General features: G+C 34.5%; 1 protein-coding gene across 2 annotated transcripts; it reads left to right on the forward strand.

Moving 5' to 3' along the window:
• Window positions 1-11509: 11509 nt before the first annotated feature.
• Window positions 11510-12706, forward strand: LOC127795392 (23 kDa jasmonate-induced protein-like). 2 transcript variants are annotated; one of them, XM_052327040.1, is made up of 3 exons: window positions 11510-11635; window positions 11737-12041; window positions 12189-12706. In XM_052327040.1, exons 2-3 carry the CDS (start codon window positions 11745-11747, stop codon window positions 12387-12389), a joined length of 498 nt encoding a protein of 165 aa, XP_052183000.1. In that variant the 5' UTR covers window positions 11510-11635; window positions 11737-11744; the 3' UTR covers window positions 12390-12706. The 2 variants fall into 2 exon arrangements, with proteins under 2 accessions (XP_052183000.1, XP_052183001.1); XM_052327041.1 differs by having other exon boundaries at window positions 11564-11629.
• The last annotated feature ends 2773 nt before the right edge of the window (window positions 12707-15479 follow it).

Consider the following 15479-nt stretch of genomic DNA (forward strand, 5'->3'; position numbering starts at 1 on the left):
GAAAGATTGATTTGTTAAGAGTGATTTGTTTCAAAATCATACTTTTGATAATCTCAACTTGTTTTAAAGATAATCAAAATGAGTTTTTAAAGAATCGAATAAGGTTGTTTTGAAAATTAAGTTTTTCTAAAAGAATAGTCGACTATCAGGTTTATTCTGTTGACTATGTTTCAAAATAGTCGACTGTTTTTATTGTTCTGTCGACTATTTAAGTATCTGTCGACTATTTTAACATCTGTCGACTATTTTTGTTCATGAAATTCAAAAATTTCTTCACATTTCAGCAACTGTCGACTATTCAAGTATGTCTGTCGACTATTGGATTTTTGTATTAAAAATAGTCGACTATCAGTATATGTCTGTCGACTATTCTTAGTTTTACTTGTAAAAATAGTTGACTAATCTTTTCTTCTGTCGACTATTTTGTTTCTCAGATTTTACAACGGCTAGTTTTTGGTGCATTAAATGCTCGCCAACCACCCACAACGGTCCAAATTTCAAACATACCCACCATCAACTATAAATAGGTGGTTGAAGATGCATTAAAGGCTGTTGAGAAACTATTGAATATCTTGAACGATCGTGCCTTCACTGTTACATCGATTTTTACTTCTTTTCTCTCTGTACTCTCATTTAAGAGGCTTTGATATATACTGTTCTATTTCTTTTAAGCCTCGTTTATTTATTTAAAGAGAGAAATCTGTAACTAAGAGTTGTACTCTTAGCCTCTCTAATTCATTGTCTGTATTTCTTCCTAGCAGTAGCTAGAGGGCCCATTAAATTGGGAGGTTGTACATTGCCTAGTCAAGGACTAGAGGACCTACTCATATTGAGTAGGGGGTTGATAGTGATATTGGTTTTAAAAATCCTTAGTGGATAACTAAGGTAGTGGATTAAGCTTGGAAGGCTGAACCACTATAAATCTGTGTCTTCACTGCTCTTCATACTTTCTCCTTTAAGCTTGCATCGTTGCACTTTTGACTTTGTGTAATCTTCAATAAGACCACATCATTATTCCTCTTTACAAAAAAAAAAATAAATACTTTCACTTTCCAAAAGAAATTTTTTTTCTTACCAATTCACCCCCCCTCTTGGTGGATATCACATCAGCTCAATTCTATCAATTGGTATCAGAGCGTGGTTCCCATTGTTTTCAATTAGGTCTAACAACCTAGGGTCAAGATCCACATAATGGCATACTTTCCTAGCTCCTCTCATCATGAAGGACAGAGTACTTCTCGTCCACCTTATTTTGATGGTACTAACTACAATTACTGGAAAGCTAGAATGAATATCTATCTTATGCAGGACTCAAGTCTTATGCAAGCTATTAAGAAAGGAGTCACCTTGGCTGACATGGAAAAGATGGACAAATGGACAGCTGAAGAGAGAATGAACATGGAGACAAATGCAAAAGCAATGAACACATTGATTTGTGCACTATGCCCAGAGGAATTCAACCGAATATCAACATGCAAAACAGCAAAGGAAATTTGGGATAAACTAGAGGTAACTCATGAGGGTACAAACCAGGTAAAAGAAACAAAAATAAATATTCTGGTTCATGACTATGAATTATTTACTATGAAAGAAGATGAATCCATTAAAGACATGTACACCAGATTTAATGATATTGTTTCAACTTTAGAGTCTCTAGGAAAAACTTTTACAAATGGTGAAAAAGTTAGGAAGATTCTAAGAAGCTTACCTAGATCATGGGATCCTAAAGTCACTGCTATTACTGAGGCAAAAGATTTAGACAAACTTGAATTTGATAATCTACTAGGATCACTAATGACTCATGAAATCATGATGAAACGAAGTGATAATGCTGAACCAAAGAAAGATAAGAATGTAGCCTTTAAAGTTGAAAAGGAAGAAAAAGACTCTCAGGACAGTGAAGATGATGATTTTGCTCTGTTAGCTAGAAAATTTAAGAAATTTATGAAGAAAGGTAGGTTTAATCAAAGGAAGACATTTCGGAAAGAAAAAGATCAAAAAGAGTCTAATCCATCTAATGAGCTTCGATGTTTTGAATGTAAGAAGCTAGGTCACATTAGAAGTGACTGCCCCCAACTGAAAAAGATGGATCGCAAGGAAAGGAAAATGAAGAAAAAGGCTCTAGCTGCATGGGGTGAAGAAGATCTCTCATCAAGTGATGAGTCTCAAGATGATGAAGTTGCCAACATTTGCTTTATGGCCAATATTGAGGATGAGGTAAACTCTCAGCATCCTAATCTATCCTCTGACTTTACTTTTGAAGAACTTCATGATGCATTTAATGACTTGCTATGTGAATGTGAGCATATGAATGAGAAAAATATTGATTTAAGAAGAGAATTAAATTCCTTAGAAAATGAGGTAAAAAATCTGAATGTTAAAATAGAATTGTTAGAAAATGAAAGAAACAGTTTAAGTGCTGAAAAGGAAAATCTTTTGAAAGAAAACAAAGACATGAAGGAATCGTTAGAAAAGTTGGTTGAAGGTAAAAATAAACTAGAAATGATACTTGGAGCTCAAAGAAATTTTGGAAATAAACAAGGAATTGGATTTGATCCATTCCAAGCAAGCTCTAGTAAAACAGTGTTTGTTAAATCAGTAAACCAAAAATTTATTCAAAGAAAACCATTTTTCAAACCAAAGTTTTCAAAAAGAGGTATTACCTGTCATTACTGTGGAAAAGATGGTCACTCAATTAACAAATGTTTCATACGAAATTTTCCTCAAAAATTCAAACAAGTTTGGGTTCCTAAAGATGTAGTATCTTCTAACAAGAATGGACCTAAGAAGATGTGGGTACCAAAGGGAACAACGTGAATGATTTCTTGTGTAGGCTGCATTGGTTTCAAATGATCCAAGGAGCAAGTGGTTCCTTGATAGTGGCTGCTCAAGGCACATGACAGGAGATCAAGATCTTCTCAGCAATATTGTTCTCAAGGAAGGAGGTAAGGTTTTCTATGGTGATAATTCTCAAGGTAAGATTATAGGTATGGGTTCTATTTCTTTTGAAAATATTACTTTAGAGAATGTGTTTCTTGTTGATGGTCTTAAACATAATTTGATTAGCATTAGTCAACTGTGTGATTTAAACTATGAAGTTTGTTTTGATGCTAACTCTTGTAAAGTTGTGTGCTCTAAGTCAAAAGAAATAAAATTAAAAGGAAATAGAGTAGGGAACATCTATCTCACATTCCTAGAATCTCCTAAAATGGAAAACTGTTTAGTTACAAAGTCATCTCAATATTCTTGGCTGTGGCATAATAGGTTAGGGCATGCTAGTATGAACCTAATAAACAAGTTAGTAAAACATGATCTTGTTATTGGATTGCCTAAGCTTAAATTTGAAAGAGATCACATTTGTGGCACTTGCATGAAAGGCAAACAAATCAGTATATCATTCAAACCAATAAATGAAATATCAACATCTAGACCTCTAACACTACTTCACTTAGACCTATTTGGTCCAATGAGGACTCTAAGCTTAGGAGGTAAACAATATGTTTTAGTTATAGTAGATGATTATTCTAGATTCACATGGGTAATTTTTCTTGCATCTAAAAATGAAACATTTAAGTCATTTGAAATTTTTAGTAAAAGAATTCAAAGAGAAAAAGGCTTTTGTATTTCAAGAATTAGAAGTGATCATGGAGGAGAATTTGAAAATGAATCATTCAAACTGTTTTGTGAAGAAAATGGAATAGATCATAACTTTTCTTGTGCTAGGACTCCTCAACAAAATGGTGTAGTAGAAAGAAAGAATAGATCTTTACAAGAAATGGCTAGAACAATGCTTTGTGATAAAAACCTTCCTAAGTACTTTTGGGCAGAAGCTGTGCATACTGCCTGCCATATTTTAAATAGAGTTTCAATGAGGCCTTTATTGAAAAAGACTCCATATGAATTATTTAAAGGAAGAAAACCCAACATAAGTCATTTTCATGTGTTTGGTAGTACTTGCTATATTCTCAACAATGGAAAAGAATCTCTAGGTAAATTTGATGCTAAAAGTGATGAAGGTATATTCTTAGGTTATTCATCTCAAAGTAAAGGTTATAGGGTATTCAACAAAAGAACCCTAGTGGTAGAGGAAACAATCCAAGTTACCTAGAGATTAGCCTTGAGGTTCCAAAACCTAGAGAAGATGGTGAAAATAATGTAACTCAAAATTTTGAAAAACTTTCTATAAGACAAAGTGAGTCTAATGCTCAAGAAAACGTTTCATTTGAAGAAGATCAAGAATATCAATTTGAAAAAGAACCAACATTTCCAAGAGAAAGGAAATATGTCAAAATGAATGAAATCTTAGGAGATCCATCCAAAGGCATTAGAACTAGATCTTCCATTAGGAATGAATGCCAATGTGCTTCCTTCCTATCTCAAGTTGAACCCAAAAATATCAAAGAAGCTTTAGAAGATGAAAATTGGATTATTGCCATGCAAGAAGAACTAAATCAATTTGAAAGAAGTGAAGTTTGGAAACTAGTGCCAAGACCAAAGGATTATCCTATTATAGGCACAAAATGGGTATTTAGAAATAAGATGGATGAAAATGGAGTTGTAACTAGAAACAAAGCAAGGTTAGTGGCTCAAGGTTATAGTCAAGAAGAAGGTATAGATTATGATGAAACTTATGCCCCTGTTGCTAGGTTGGAAGCCATAAGAATGTTGTTAGCATTTGCTTGTTTCAAAAACTTCAAATTATATCAAATGGATGTTAAGAGTGCTTTCTTAAATGGGTATATTAATGAAGAAGTTTATGTAGAACAACCCCCGGGATTTGAAAATCACAAATATGAAGACCATGTGTTCAAATTATCTAAAGCTTTATATGGTCTAAAACAAGCCCCTAGAGCTTGGTATGAGAGACTCAGTAAGTTTCTCTTAGAAAAAGGATTTAAAAGAGGCCAAATAGATACAACATTATTTATAAGAAGTCATGATAAGGACATATTATTAGTTCAAATATATGTGGATGACATCATTTTTGGATCTACAAATAAATCTCTTTGTGATCAATTTGCAATTCTTATGCAAGGAGAATTTGAGATGAGTATGATGGGAGAACTTAAGTACTTTCTAGGATTGCAAATAAAACAAGAAGAAGAAGGTATATATATTTCTCAACAAAAATACATAAGAGATCTTCTCAAAAGGTTTGATGTTCAAGATTGTAAACCTATGGCTACACCTATGAGTAGTTCTCAAAGCCTAGATAAAGATGAATTAGGGAAAGCTGTAGATAACAAGCTGTATAGAAGTATGATTGGCTCTCTGCTTTATTTAACAGCTAGTAGACCTGATATTATGTTTAGTGTGTGCTTATGTGCTAGGTTCCAATCTAATCCCAAAGAATCTCACTTGAAAGCAGTTAAAAGAAATTTGAGATACCTAAAAGGATCTACAAATCTAGAACTATTTTATGCAAAATCAAATATCTTTAAACTAGTAGCATACACTGATGCAGATTATGATGGATGTAAAATAGATAGAAAAAGTACAAGTGGTTCTTGTCAATTCTTAGGAAATTGTTTGGTATCATGGTCAAGTAGAAAACAAAATACAGTGGCTCTATCATCTACTAAGGCTGAGTATGTAGCAGCTGGAAATTGTTGTGCTCAAATATTATGGATGAAATACCAAGTAGAGGACTATGGCATAAGGCTTCAAAACATCCCAATAAAATGTGACAATACTAGTGCTATAGCTTTAACAAAAAATCCAGTGTTTCATGCAAGAACTAAACATATAGAAGTAAAACATCATTTTATTAGAGACCATGTTCAAAAAGGAGACATAAGTCTTGAATTCATAGATACAAATCATCAAGTAGCAGATATCTTTACAAAACCTCTTGATAGAGAAAAGTTTGAATATTTTAGAAGTGAACTAGGATTAATCATAACATGAGTAAGTGTGTTGTGCTCCTTTCTAATGTTTTTTTATACATATATATTATTGAGAAGGCAAAGATTCAATTCTGTCAAATCAATTTATAAAATTGACAGAATGTTATCAAGCCAAAATTCATTTGTGATGGGGCATCTCTGCAAGCTTATCAATATTTTTCCCAAATATAGTCGACAGCAGTTTCAGCCTAGTCGACTATTCGCCTTGTGTTAGCCAAATTAGTCGACAGCAGTTTCAACCTAGTCGACTATTCGCATAGTGTAAGCCAAATTAGTCGACAGCTATATTGCATCTGTCGACTATCCCATCGCGCCTATTTAAAGACCAGGCGACTATCGGCCCTCTTTTATTTTTAAAAACCCTAACCGTCCGTATTGTCGTTTCCCTCCTCTCGAAGTATCGATTTTTCCTTAACCTAGTGCATTCGGTTATTTCGGTTTCTCGTGCTCCATCAAAGTGCCAAAGCATTTCATTTCATCCGCTATCCCTCGGCTCTATCTGTCGCTCGATCTCTCGGCCATTTCGCACGATTACTCTTGCTCTGTCTATCCCTCTTGCTCTGCTTCGTGTTTCAATCACTCCATATGGCAAGGACTAAGAACACAGACAAGGGAAAAGGCAAAGGAAAAGGGAAAGAAAAAGAATCGGGTTCTTCAAGCCATCCTCCATCCCATCCGAGACCTCAACTCCAACTCTTCATTTCTGAAGAACAACAAGAAAGGTATTCCATGTACTTTGAGTCTCGTGAAGTCCTTGAAGGTCGTTATTTGGACTTATCATTTCTAGAATCCATTGGTTTTCCCTACATTCAGACATTTAAAGATTTCGGTTGGTGGGATTTCTTAACAATTCATCGATGTATATATGAAGATGTGGTTAGGGCTTTTTATTCCAATGCCAACAATATCTTTCATAAGAGAAAATCGGATAAGAAGTTCAAGACTAACATTGGGGATGTTCATATGGAAATCACCATGATGCTAATCCACGAACAGTTTAAAATCCCTTTGGATGGAGAGGACTATGCTTCCTGGACTCAAGATTTTCTTCAAGCCAGTAAAGAAGTCATAGGAGATGACTCACTTACATCTAAGATTTCTGACTCATCCAAAATGGACTTGAACACTAGGATTCTTCATCTGATTTGTTGTCAAATGATTCACCCTAGAAATGGAAGTTTCTCTCTTGTTACAAGACTTGACTTGTGGTTACTCCAATGTATTAAGGCCAGGAGAAGGCCAAATCTGTGTCATCTGATGATTAACTTGATGGTAGGTGCTCTTTCCACAAAAACTAGGTCCCTTCCTTATGGTATGGCAGTCAGTCTTTTACTGGATCGTTTGGTTGGAGACATGGACAGTGCTAGAAAAGTATATCTAAGCCAATCTCAACACATTAGTGACAAGACACCTATTAGAACTGGCTATGCACACAGGGATGGGGAATGGGTTAAAGCAGACCAACTTGAAAGGCCTAGCAAGAAAAGAAGATCAGAAGGACCATCATCATCTCATGAAGACTTAGTGGTTCAAGGAATGGCAGATCTTAAATTAGATATATCAAGAGTTGAAGCCAGCCTACAAGAATTTCGAGAAGAAGTCAGGCTAGATCTACAGAGTCTTCATCAGCAACAAGAAGATCTATCTTCTCAGATGGGGTACCTTATTCAGTTGTTCTCTTCTCAGTTTCCTCCACCTGCTGCATCTCCATCCATTCCACCAGTTGACTCTCCTTCCTCCGCTCAGTCTTCTCCTTCATCCATCTCTCCAGATGTTTAGATGATGCCCTCATCATACATTTCACTTTATTTTTACCTTATGTATGCTTGTTTTGGAAAATTTACCAGTAGCTTCTGTTATATGTTTTGTTGAACTCAACTATTACTCTATGAATGAATGTTTTAGTATTGACATTTCACTCTTGCTAATGTATGTTTAAATAGGGCTGAATGATCTGGTTGAATTATTTATGTGCCCTTGGTCTAAGGGGGAGCCTCAGTGCGTTTCAAAAAGGGGGAGTATTCTTATTATTTGATATTGACAAAAAGGGGGAGATAAATTGAATAATTTGATTTTCATATTTGTTTTGTCATCATCAAAAAGGGGGAGATTGATATTTTACTCTTGAGTAATGAAATGGTTTTGATGAATGTCTATATGAAAATCAATATATGAAAATCAATCTATATGGATTTTGTGAATGAGAAAATGCATTTTTAGTACATAAATCTTAAAGCAAGATATGAAATATTGAGTATGGATGAAAGATTGATTTGTTAAGAGTGATTTGTTTCAAAATCATACTTTTGATAATCTCAACTTGTTTTAAAGATAATCAAAATGAGTTTTTAAAGAATCGAATAAGGTTGTTTTGAAAATTAAGTTTTTCTAAAAGAATAGTCGACTATCAGGTTTATTCTGTTGACTATGTTTCAAAATAGTCGACTGTTTTTATTGTTCTGTCGACTATTTAAGTATCTGTCGACTATTTTAACATCTGTCGACTATTTTTGTTCATGAAATTCAAAAATTTCTTCACATTTCAGCAACTGTCGACTATTCAAGTATGTCTGTCGACTATTGGATTTTTGTATTAAAAATAGTCGACTATCAGTATATGTCTGTCGACTATTCTTAGTTTTACTTGTAAAAATAGTTGACTAATCTTTTCTTCTGTCGACTATTTTGTTTCTCAGATTTTACAACGGCTAGTTTTTGGTGCATTAAATGCTCGCCAACCACCCACAACGGTCCAAATTTCAAACATACCCACCATCAACTATAAATAGGTGGTTGAAGATGCATTAAAGGCTGTTGAGAAACTATTGAATATCTTGAACGATCGTGCCTTCACTGTTACATCGATTTTTACTTCTTTTCTCTCTGTACTCTCATTTAAGAGGCTTTGATATATACTGTTCTATTTCTTTTAAGCCTCGTTTATTTATTTAAAGAGAGAAATCTGTAACTAAGAGTTGTACTCTTAGCCTCTCTAATTCATTGTCTGTATTTCTTCCTAGCAGTAGCTAGAGGGCCCATTAAATTGGGAGGTTGTACATTGCCTAGTCAAGGACTAGAGGACCTACTCATATTGAGTAGGGGGTTGATAGTGATATTGGTTTTAAAAATCCTTAGTGGATAACTAAGGTAGTGGATTAAGCTTGGAAGGCTGAACCACTATAAATCTGTGTCTTCACTGCTCTTCATACTTTCTCCTTTAAGCTTGCATCGTTGCACTTTTGACTTTGTGTAATCTTCAATAAGACCACATCATTATTCCTCTTTACAAAAAAAAAAATAAATACTTTCACTTTCCAAAAGAAATTTTTTTTCTTACCAATTCACCCCCCCTCTTGGTGGATATCACATCAGCTCAATTCTATCAGATCCCACTCCCGATTTTGTGTAGACGATAAGGGCTATTTGTCCCCTATTATCTAATCATTGTATTTCTATATGTTATACAAATTGTAAAAGCCCCTCAGTATAAATAAGAATCATAGATATCATGAGGGGCAAGGACAGGGAGAATAATCAGATACCGCAATTTTGAAAGAATAATCAGAGTGCGGTAGTGGAGTAGGCATCGTTCTAGCCGAATCACGTAAAAATTCTGGTGTCGATTCACGTCCGAGATCTTTGTTTTCTTCTTCTTGGCATTTTGGACTTACTCACTGCGGCCCAAGACGAATCGGGGTCTGCTGAAATTGAACGTCGACATTTTGGTGCTAGAAGAAGGGGCTGCTCTGATCAGTAGCCATGGCAAGAGGAAAGAATACTCGAAGTTCCGAGAGAGCGATCGACCCACCAAAAAATCACCGTGATTGACCGTGAGACTTTCCACCAAATGGAGGACCCATTACTTTAACAGCAGATATCCCTTTGCCACTGCTGACCGGAGACGCCACCAGCATACCGCCACGGTTTCTTGTTCAACCCACGAACCTGACCGCCGGGGTAGGGGGAATTCGGGATTGGCAGTAACGCCAAGAGGCGTTAGAGAATACAATGATATGCAGCTCGCTGACGCGGTCAGAGTTCTGGCCCAAGCTCAAGCGCGGGCTGCCCATGATCCACCGGCGTCGCCTCGTAGGGTCCGCCACCCACGGGAAGAGAGACCTCCACCCGTAGAAGAGGATATCGGGGATAACTATCCATTCTCAAATCACCACTCCCCGGTCTGAGAAAGAAGTGGGCGATCACAGGCCCAGCAATCAGCAGGTTCGGACTCAACCGTGGAGGAGCTATATCAAAGGGTACAACAGCTGGAAGAACGACAAGGAGTTCGCAGTCAGAATAATGACCATGGGGATAGGACGCCGTTCACTAGGGAGGTTGAACTCGAATCCCTCCCCCGGAGATTTAAAGTCCCGAGCATGCCACAGTATAATGGAGACGACGACCCCTATGACTACTTGGATGCGTACAACGTACAAATGGATCTGCAGACGACCAGCTCGTTGGCTAAATACCGCGCCTTCCCGACAATCATGGGTGATATTCCCCGCCTCGTAACGTCACCAGTTGGGAGGAATGTCAATCAAATCTAATTCCAATTAAACATAAAAACAACGCACATATAATATAACATTTGAAATCGGTGCAAAAAGATATTATTATTAAAATGATATAATAAACCTTCAGATTTTAGGGTGCCCATAAAGTCTCTTACCGATAATGTAAACCGGAAGGAAGGTTCTGCCGGCGCCAAAATTTCCTCGGTTAATATATCATACTTATATATACTAGGGTATGTTTATTAATTAAAATATAAATTAAAAAAAGTGATATATAAAAAATATTTTAGATAAAAATATTTTTTATTATATTTGTTAAATTTATCTATCGACTCTTGAAAAAAATCACGTAATTTTTTATTTAAATTTTTTTAAATAAATTTATCTATTCCTTCTTCAAATAAATTTATTATAATTATTACAGATAAAAAAAATAACGCATGTGTCTTATAATATATTTAAAAAAATTGACAAATAATTTGATAAAAATTTTAAAATATGTCTCAAATCTATCTTAATCATAATATATTTTAATTTAAAAAAATTTTTAATCTTCTCTTAACATAATTTTATTTTACTTATTTTAATAAACATTAAGAGAAAAGACGGTTGGACGCTTAACGCTTGAAGAAGAAGAGACCCACGCACGCTGCCCCTTTTTCTCCTCTTAACTATTATATATATATATATTAATTTGCTGAGAGAGAAAGAGAGGGAGAAATGGGCTCACAATATAAATATATATATATATATATATTAATTTGCTGTGAGTTTGGCTTTTTCTGACTTTTCAAATTCTTATTTAATTCTATTATAACATATATAAATATGTATAATAATTATACACATTAATATATATTATCAAGAATTAATTACACATAAAAAAAGAGATTAAAAATTCTATTAACTATTAATAGTGATTTAATATTTGAAATCGGTATAAATAATTAAATATAGCATTTAAAATTTAATTTTAAATTTAAAAACGAGAGATAAGAATATGTATGCTGACGTAAACACTTTGGGAAATGCTTGCCCAATGACTTTGTGAGACATTTCCGTAACTGTGAGTTTGGTTGCAGTAAATGAAGGACTCCTCCTAACAGCACTATATATAAATGCCCTCGGAGAGGAAGAAGTGGGCAAGAAAGCAAGAAGAGACACAACACAGCAGCATCACCCGCTTCGCTTGGAGTTTACTGTGAGGTGCAGGTACCACAAACAACCAACCACTATATTATATTATATTATATGAGGAATGCTACTCACTGTTTATGCAATCTAAGTGTATTTTTTATACTCTATATATATAGGTTGTAAGATGGCGTTGAATGAGTCTGGTACCCAAAAGGTCTCTAGTGTAGGTCTGATTCAAAATGGAAGGAATGGCGCTCTAACATTTGTGAAGTCCCACGACTTCCAAGGTCGGATCGGAGCAATCCCGTATCCTCAGGAGATTCCAGATGGCCAGTGGGCAGAATTTGTGCACTCCGGCTACGTTGGAACCACCCCTGAATCTATCGGCGCTGTCGTCTATCGTTGCAAGAATCCGGACGGGCAACAGTGTGATTGGATGATATGTTGGTTGAACAAACATGGGGATAACTCACGACGCAAGGCAAGTTCCAAATCCCCTCTCAATAGCTTGTCGATCTACCAGTTGTTGGGATTTGAGTTGATATAATAAACCCACATAATATATACATCTGATCTGATTTACGTAATCTTTTATATATGGATTTGTGATGTGTGTGTTTGTATGCAGGTTCATACTGAGATCAAGGAAACCGGCCATTATGACAGAGATAATATTTGGAAGGACGTTAAAATTGCGTTGACCACTAGGGGAGCTCGTCACAGCGAGGCACAGTCGGGGAACTGGTCAGCCACTGTCGATATCTATGCGGCGCCAATTAATGACTGCGATGCATTCGCCATATTCCAAGGAATAATTCAAGCAAACTAGAAAGTTTCGACTTAGTCGACATGCTCATCCATCAAATGCAGCGCCAACGGTCTCTCTCTCTCTCTCTCTCTCTCTCTCTATATATATATATATATATGTATGTATGTATGCATGTGTGGGCGATGCATGTACGTACTATATGGTGTGTTAATGGTTAAGGTTTGTAACAAATAATTAATAGCATCATTGTGTGTGTGTGTGTGTTGATGCTATTAGCATGATGCCATGTTTAATGGTGTCATAGTTAATAATGTAATGTGTGAGATGTTGTTGTGTTATATATTTAGCTTGAATATATTAATGATGATTATATATGAGCGAATGGTATTAAAAATTGTGAAAATGTTGTATTATATATTTGGCTTGAATATATTAATGATGATTATATATGAACGAATGGTATTAAAAATTGTGAAAATGTTATGTGGTCATCTAAGTTTGACATTTTATCTTATTGTTGAAAGATGACCGTACAATATGATAAACGCCAACATTTGATGGATCTTTACAAGGGTATATGAGTTTTAAAACTTTTTCAAAACAATAAATAAAGCACAATGGAAGCAAAACAAACCCTTATTTTAATGACCCGTTATTGGGTCTATATCATGGTTAATGATTTTATTTTATTTTGAAGTATAAATATATTTTTATATATCTTGAATTATAGAGAAATTTAGAGGTTGAAAATTTAATAAAATGGGTTGAGTTTAATACATAAAGTTGGGGCTAATGTAAAAAGTCTAAAGGCTTAGGATAACTAAAAATTAAATAAAACCCATTTCTAATGGATTGGGCCTAAACTATGTGGGTTGTGAATTTAGTTAAATTCAAGTGAATTGGGGTTGGACCTCAAGTGTTGGGCCAAGTTAGAAAGTAAACTCTTTGGACTTATGTAAGTTGAGCCTAATTAGTAAGAGTTGAATTAATGGGTGGGGCTTGAGCCCATTTGCTATGTGGTGAGATAAATTAAAGAAAAATATAATTTAATTGTGAAATGTCAATAAAGGGCTTAAGGTCCTTATGTTGAGTGTGAAAAAGGTAAGGGTAAATGGAAAATCGTATAAATGGGTTTGATAAAGAAAATGAAAAAAAAAAAAGAGAAATGACAAATATCCCAAAAGGAATATGATAATAATTGTGTTTGTATGCAAATTAAGGGCAAAAAGTTCTTTTGGTGAGAGACACATGACCCTCTCTTTTTCCTATTTTCCTCTCATTTGTCTCTCAATCATTATATTCTCTCTCTTCTTTCCACTTCCGAGAAGTCTTTCCCTTCTTGTTTTTCATCTTCTTGATTTTCTCCATTTCCATCTCATTCATTTGAAACTTCAAGGGTAAGTTTCAAGTTGGAAGACAAGTTCTTCTTGATTTATCTCTATCTAAAGAAATGCAAGTTTTCTTGGATCACATTTTGTTATGCAAGATTTTATCTCTTCTTGAATTTATGTGTAGATTACTTGATCTCTCTTCAATTTTGAGCATATCTTGCTCACTTCCATGGTTATAAACTATCTTTTCATAAAAATGAAATTTTCTTTTTGATTGTAAAATCTTTGTAAAAATTCTTCAAAATTTATGGGCCTTGTTGATGTGATCAGTTGGGGCTTGATTTACTCCAAAATCCTTCAAGAAATGACATATTTTTTGTTAGATTAGAGCAACACGATTATTTGTTGGGTTGTTTTGCATTTTGTCCATATGTTCGATTTGGGTCATGGCAGCCCGCGTATGCTCTATTGTTTTGGGTATAACTTTCAATAGAAATATTTGATTCGAGATTCGTTTATTGTGTTCTAAACTAGACTCGATAAACTTCAATTTGATACAGGGATTTAATTTTTTGGCTTCTATTCGGTCCCCTTTGTTAATTTCTGCAAAAAAAATTCATAACTTACTGCTCCATGTAATTCGACATTACTTGGGTTTTTGCGGTATAACGTTCTTTGGTTATATCCGATTTGAAATCGTTTGTTTTTATGTAAACTAGACATCACAGGCTTCGTTTTAGTATAGAATTTGAAATTTTTGGTCATGATTTGAACTCATAACAACCTTGTTGAATTCTGCCTAGATACTATAATTTTACTGTAGTAATTTTGCCTTGCTTGGATTTTTGGGCAATAACTCATTGTGATTATTTTTGATTCTGAATTCAATTATTGTTTCGGAGACTAGAAATTCGAGGTTTCAATTTGATATATCTTTCATGAAATTTGACTAAGAAACAAGCCCAAAATAGGCCTTCGAATTTACCTTTCGAAATCTAGATTTTTTTAAAAATTTTGTCTAATTAATTCTTTTTGTATGGGATTTTTCTTAATCATCAATAATTGACATGAAATTGGGATATGCTTATGTGATGTATGATTATATTGATTTGCACATCTATTATGTTGCATGACGATTATGTCCGTGAGTGAAAAAAAGATATCCTATGAGTGTCTAACACGGGTGAGGTGACCATAAACCCAGTAGGCAAGACTCAAATTGTTATTGCTTACTGATGTATTTTCATGATACATATATATTCATGTATGGATATATTAGCTGTGAGAGCCTTGGGAATTATGTAAAAAATTTCTTACTATGAAAATGATTACATGGTATGTATAATAATTACGGCATGAGAAATTAATGTAAATGGAAAACTTATGAATTATGTTATACTAATATCTTCTCAGAATTGTTGTTTACTCTGTCTTGATTATCCATACATTTGATTCTATATCTCCATGCTTTATAAATATACTTATTGTGTAATATGCATAACAAGAAAACAGTGTGTTTGAGATGGATTTTTGTCCGTCAGTAAAGTGCCCATCGCAAAATTTGGGACGAATTTTGAGACAAAATTTTTCCATCTTTAATTGGGACAAATTTAGGAACGGATTTTTGAGACGTTTTTTTTTTCATCTCAAATTTGAGACGGATTTAGAGACGGATTTTTTTGTCTCAAAATTGATACAAATTTAGAGACTTACTTTTCCGTCTCAATTTTGAGATGGATTTTGAGACAAAAATGTCCATCTTTAAAAGGATTTTAGGGCGGCGGAGATGAAGAACGGTGATGTAGTTTATCTTCAATAG

This window comes from Diospyros lotus, chromosome 2, assembly GCF_014633365.1.
Source record: "Diospyros lotus cultivar Yz01 chromosome 2, ASM1463336v1, whole genome shotgun sequence".
NCBI classification, from domain to species: domain Eukaryota; kingdom Viridiplantae; phylum Streptophyta; class Magnoliopsida; order Ericales; family Ebenaceae; genus Diospyros; species Diospyros lotus.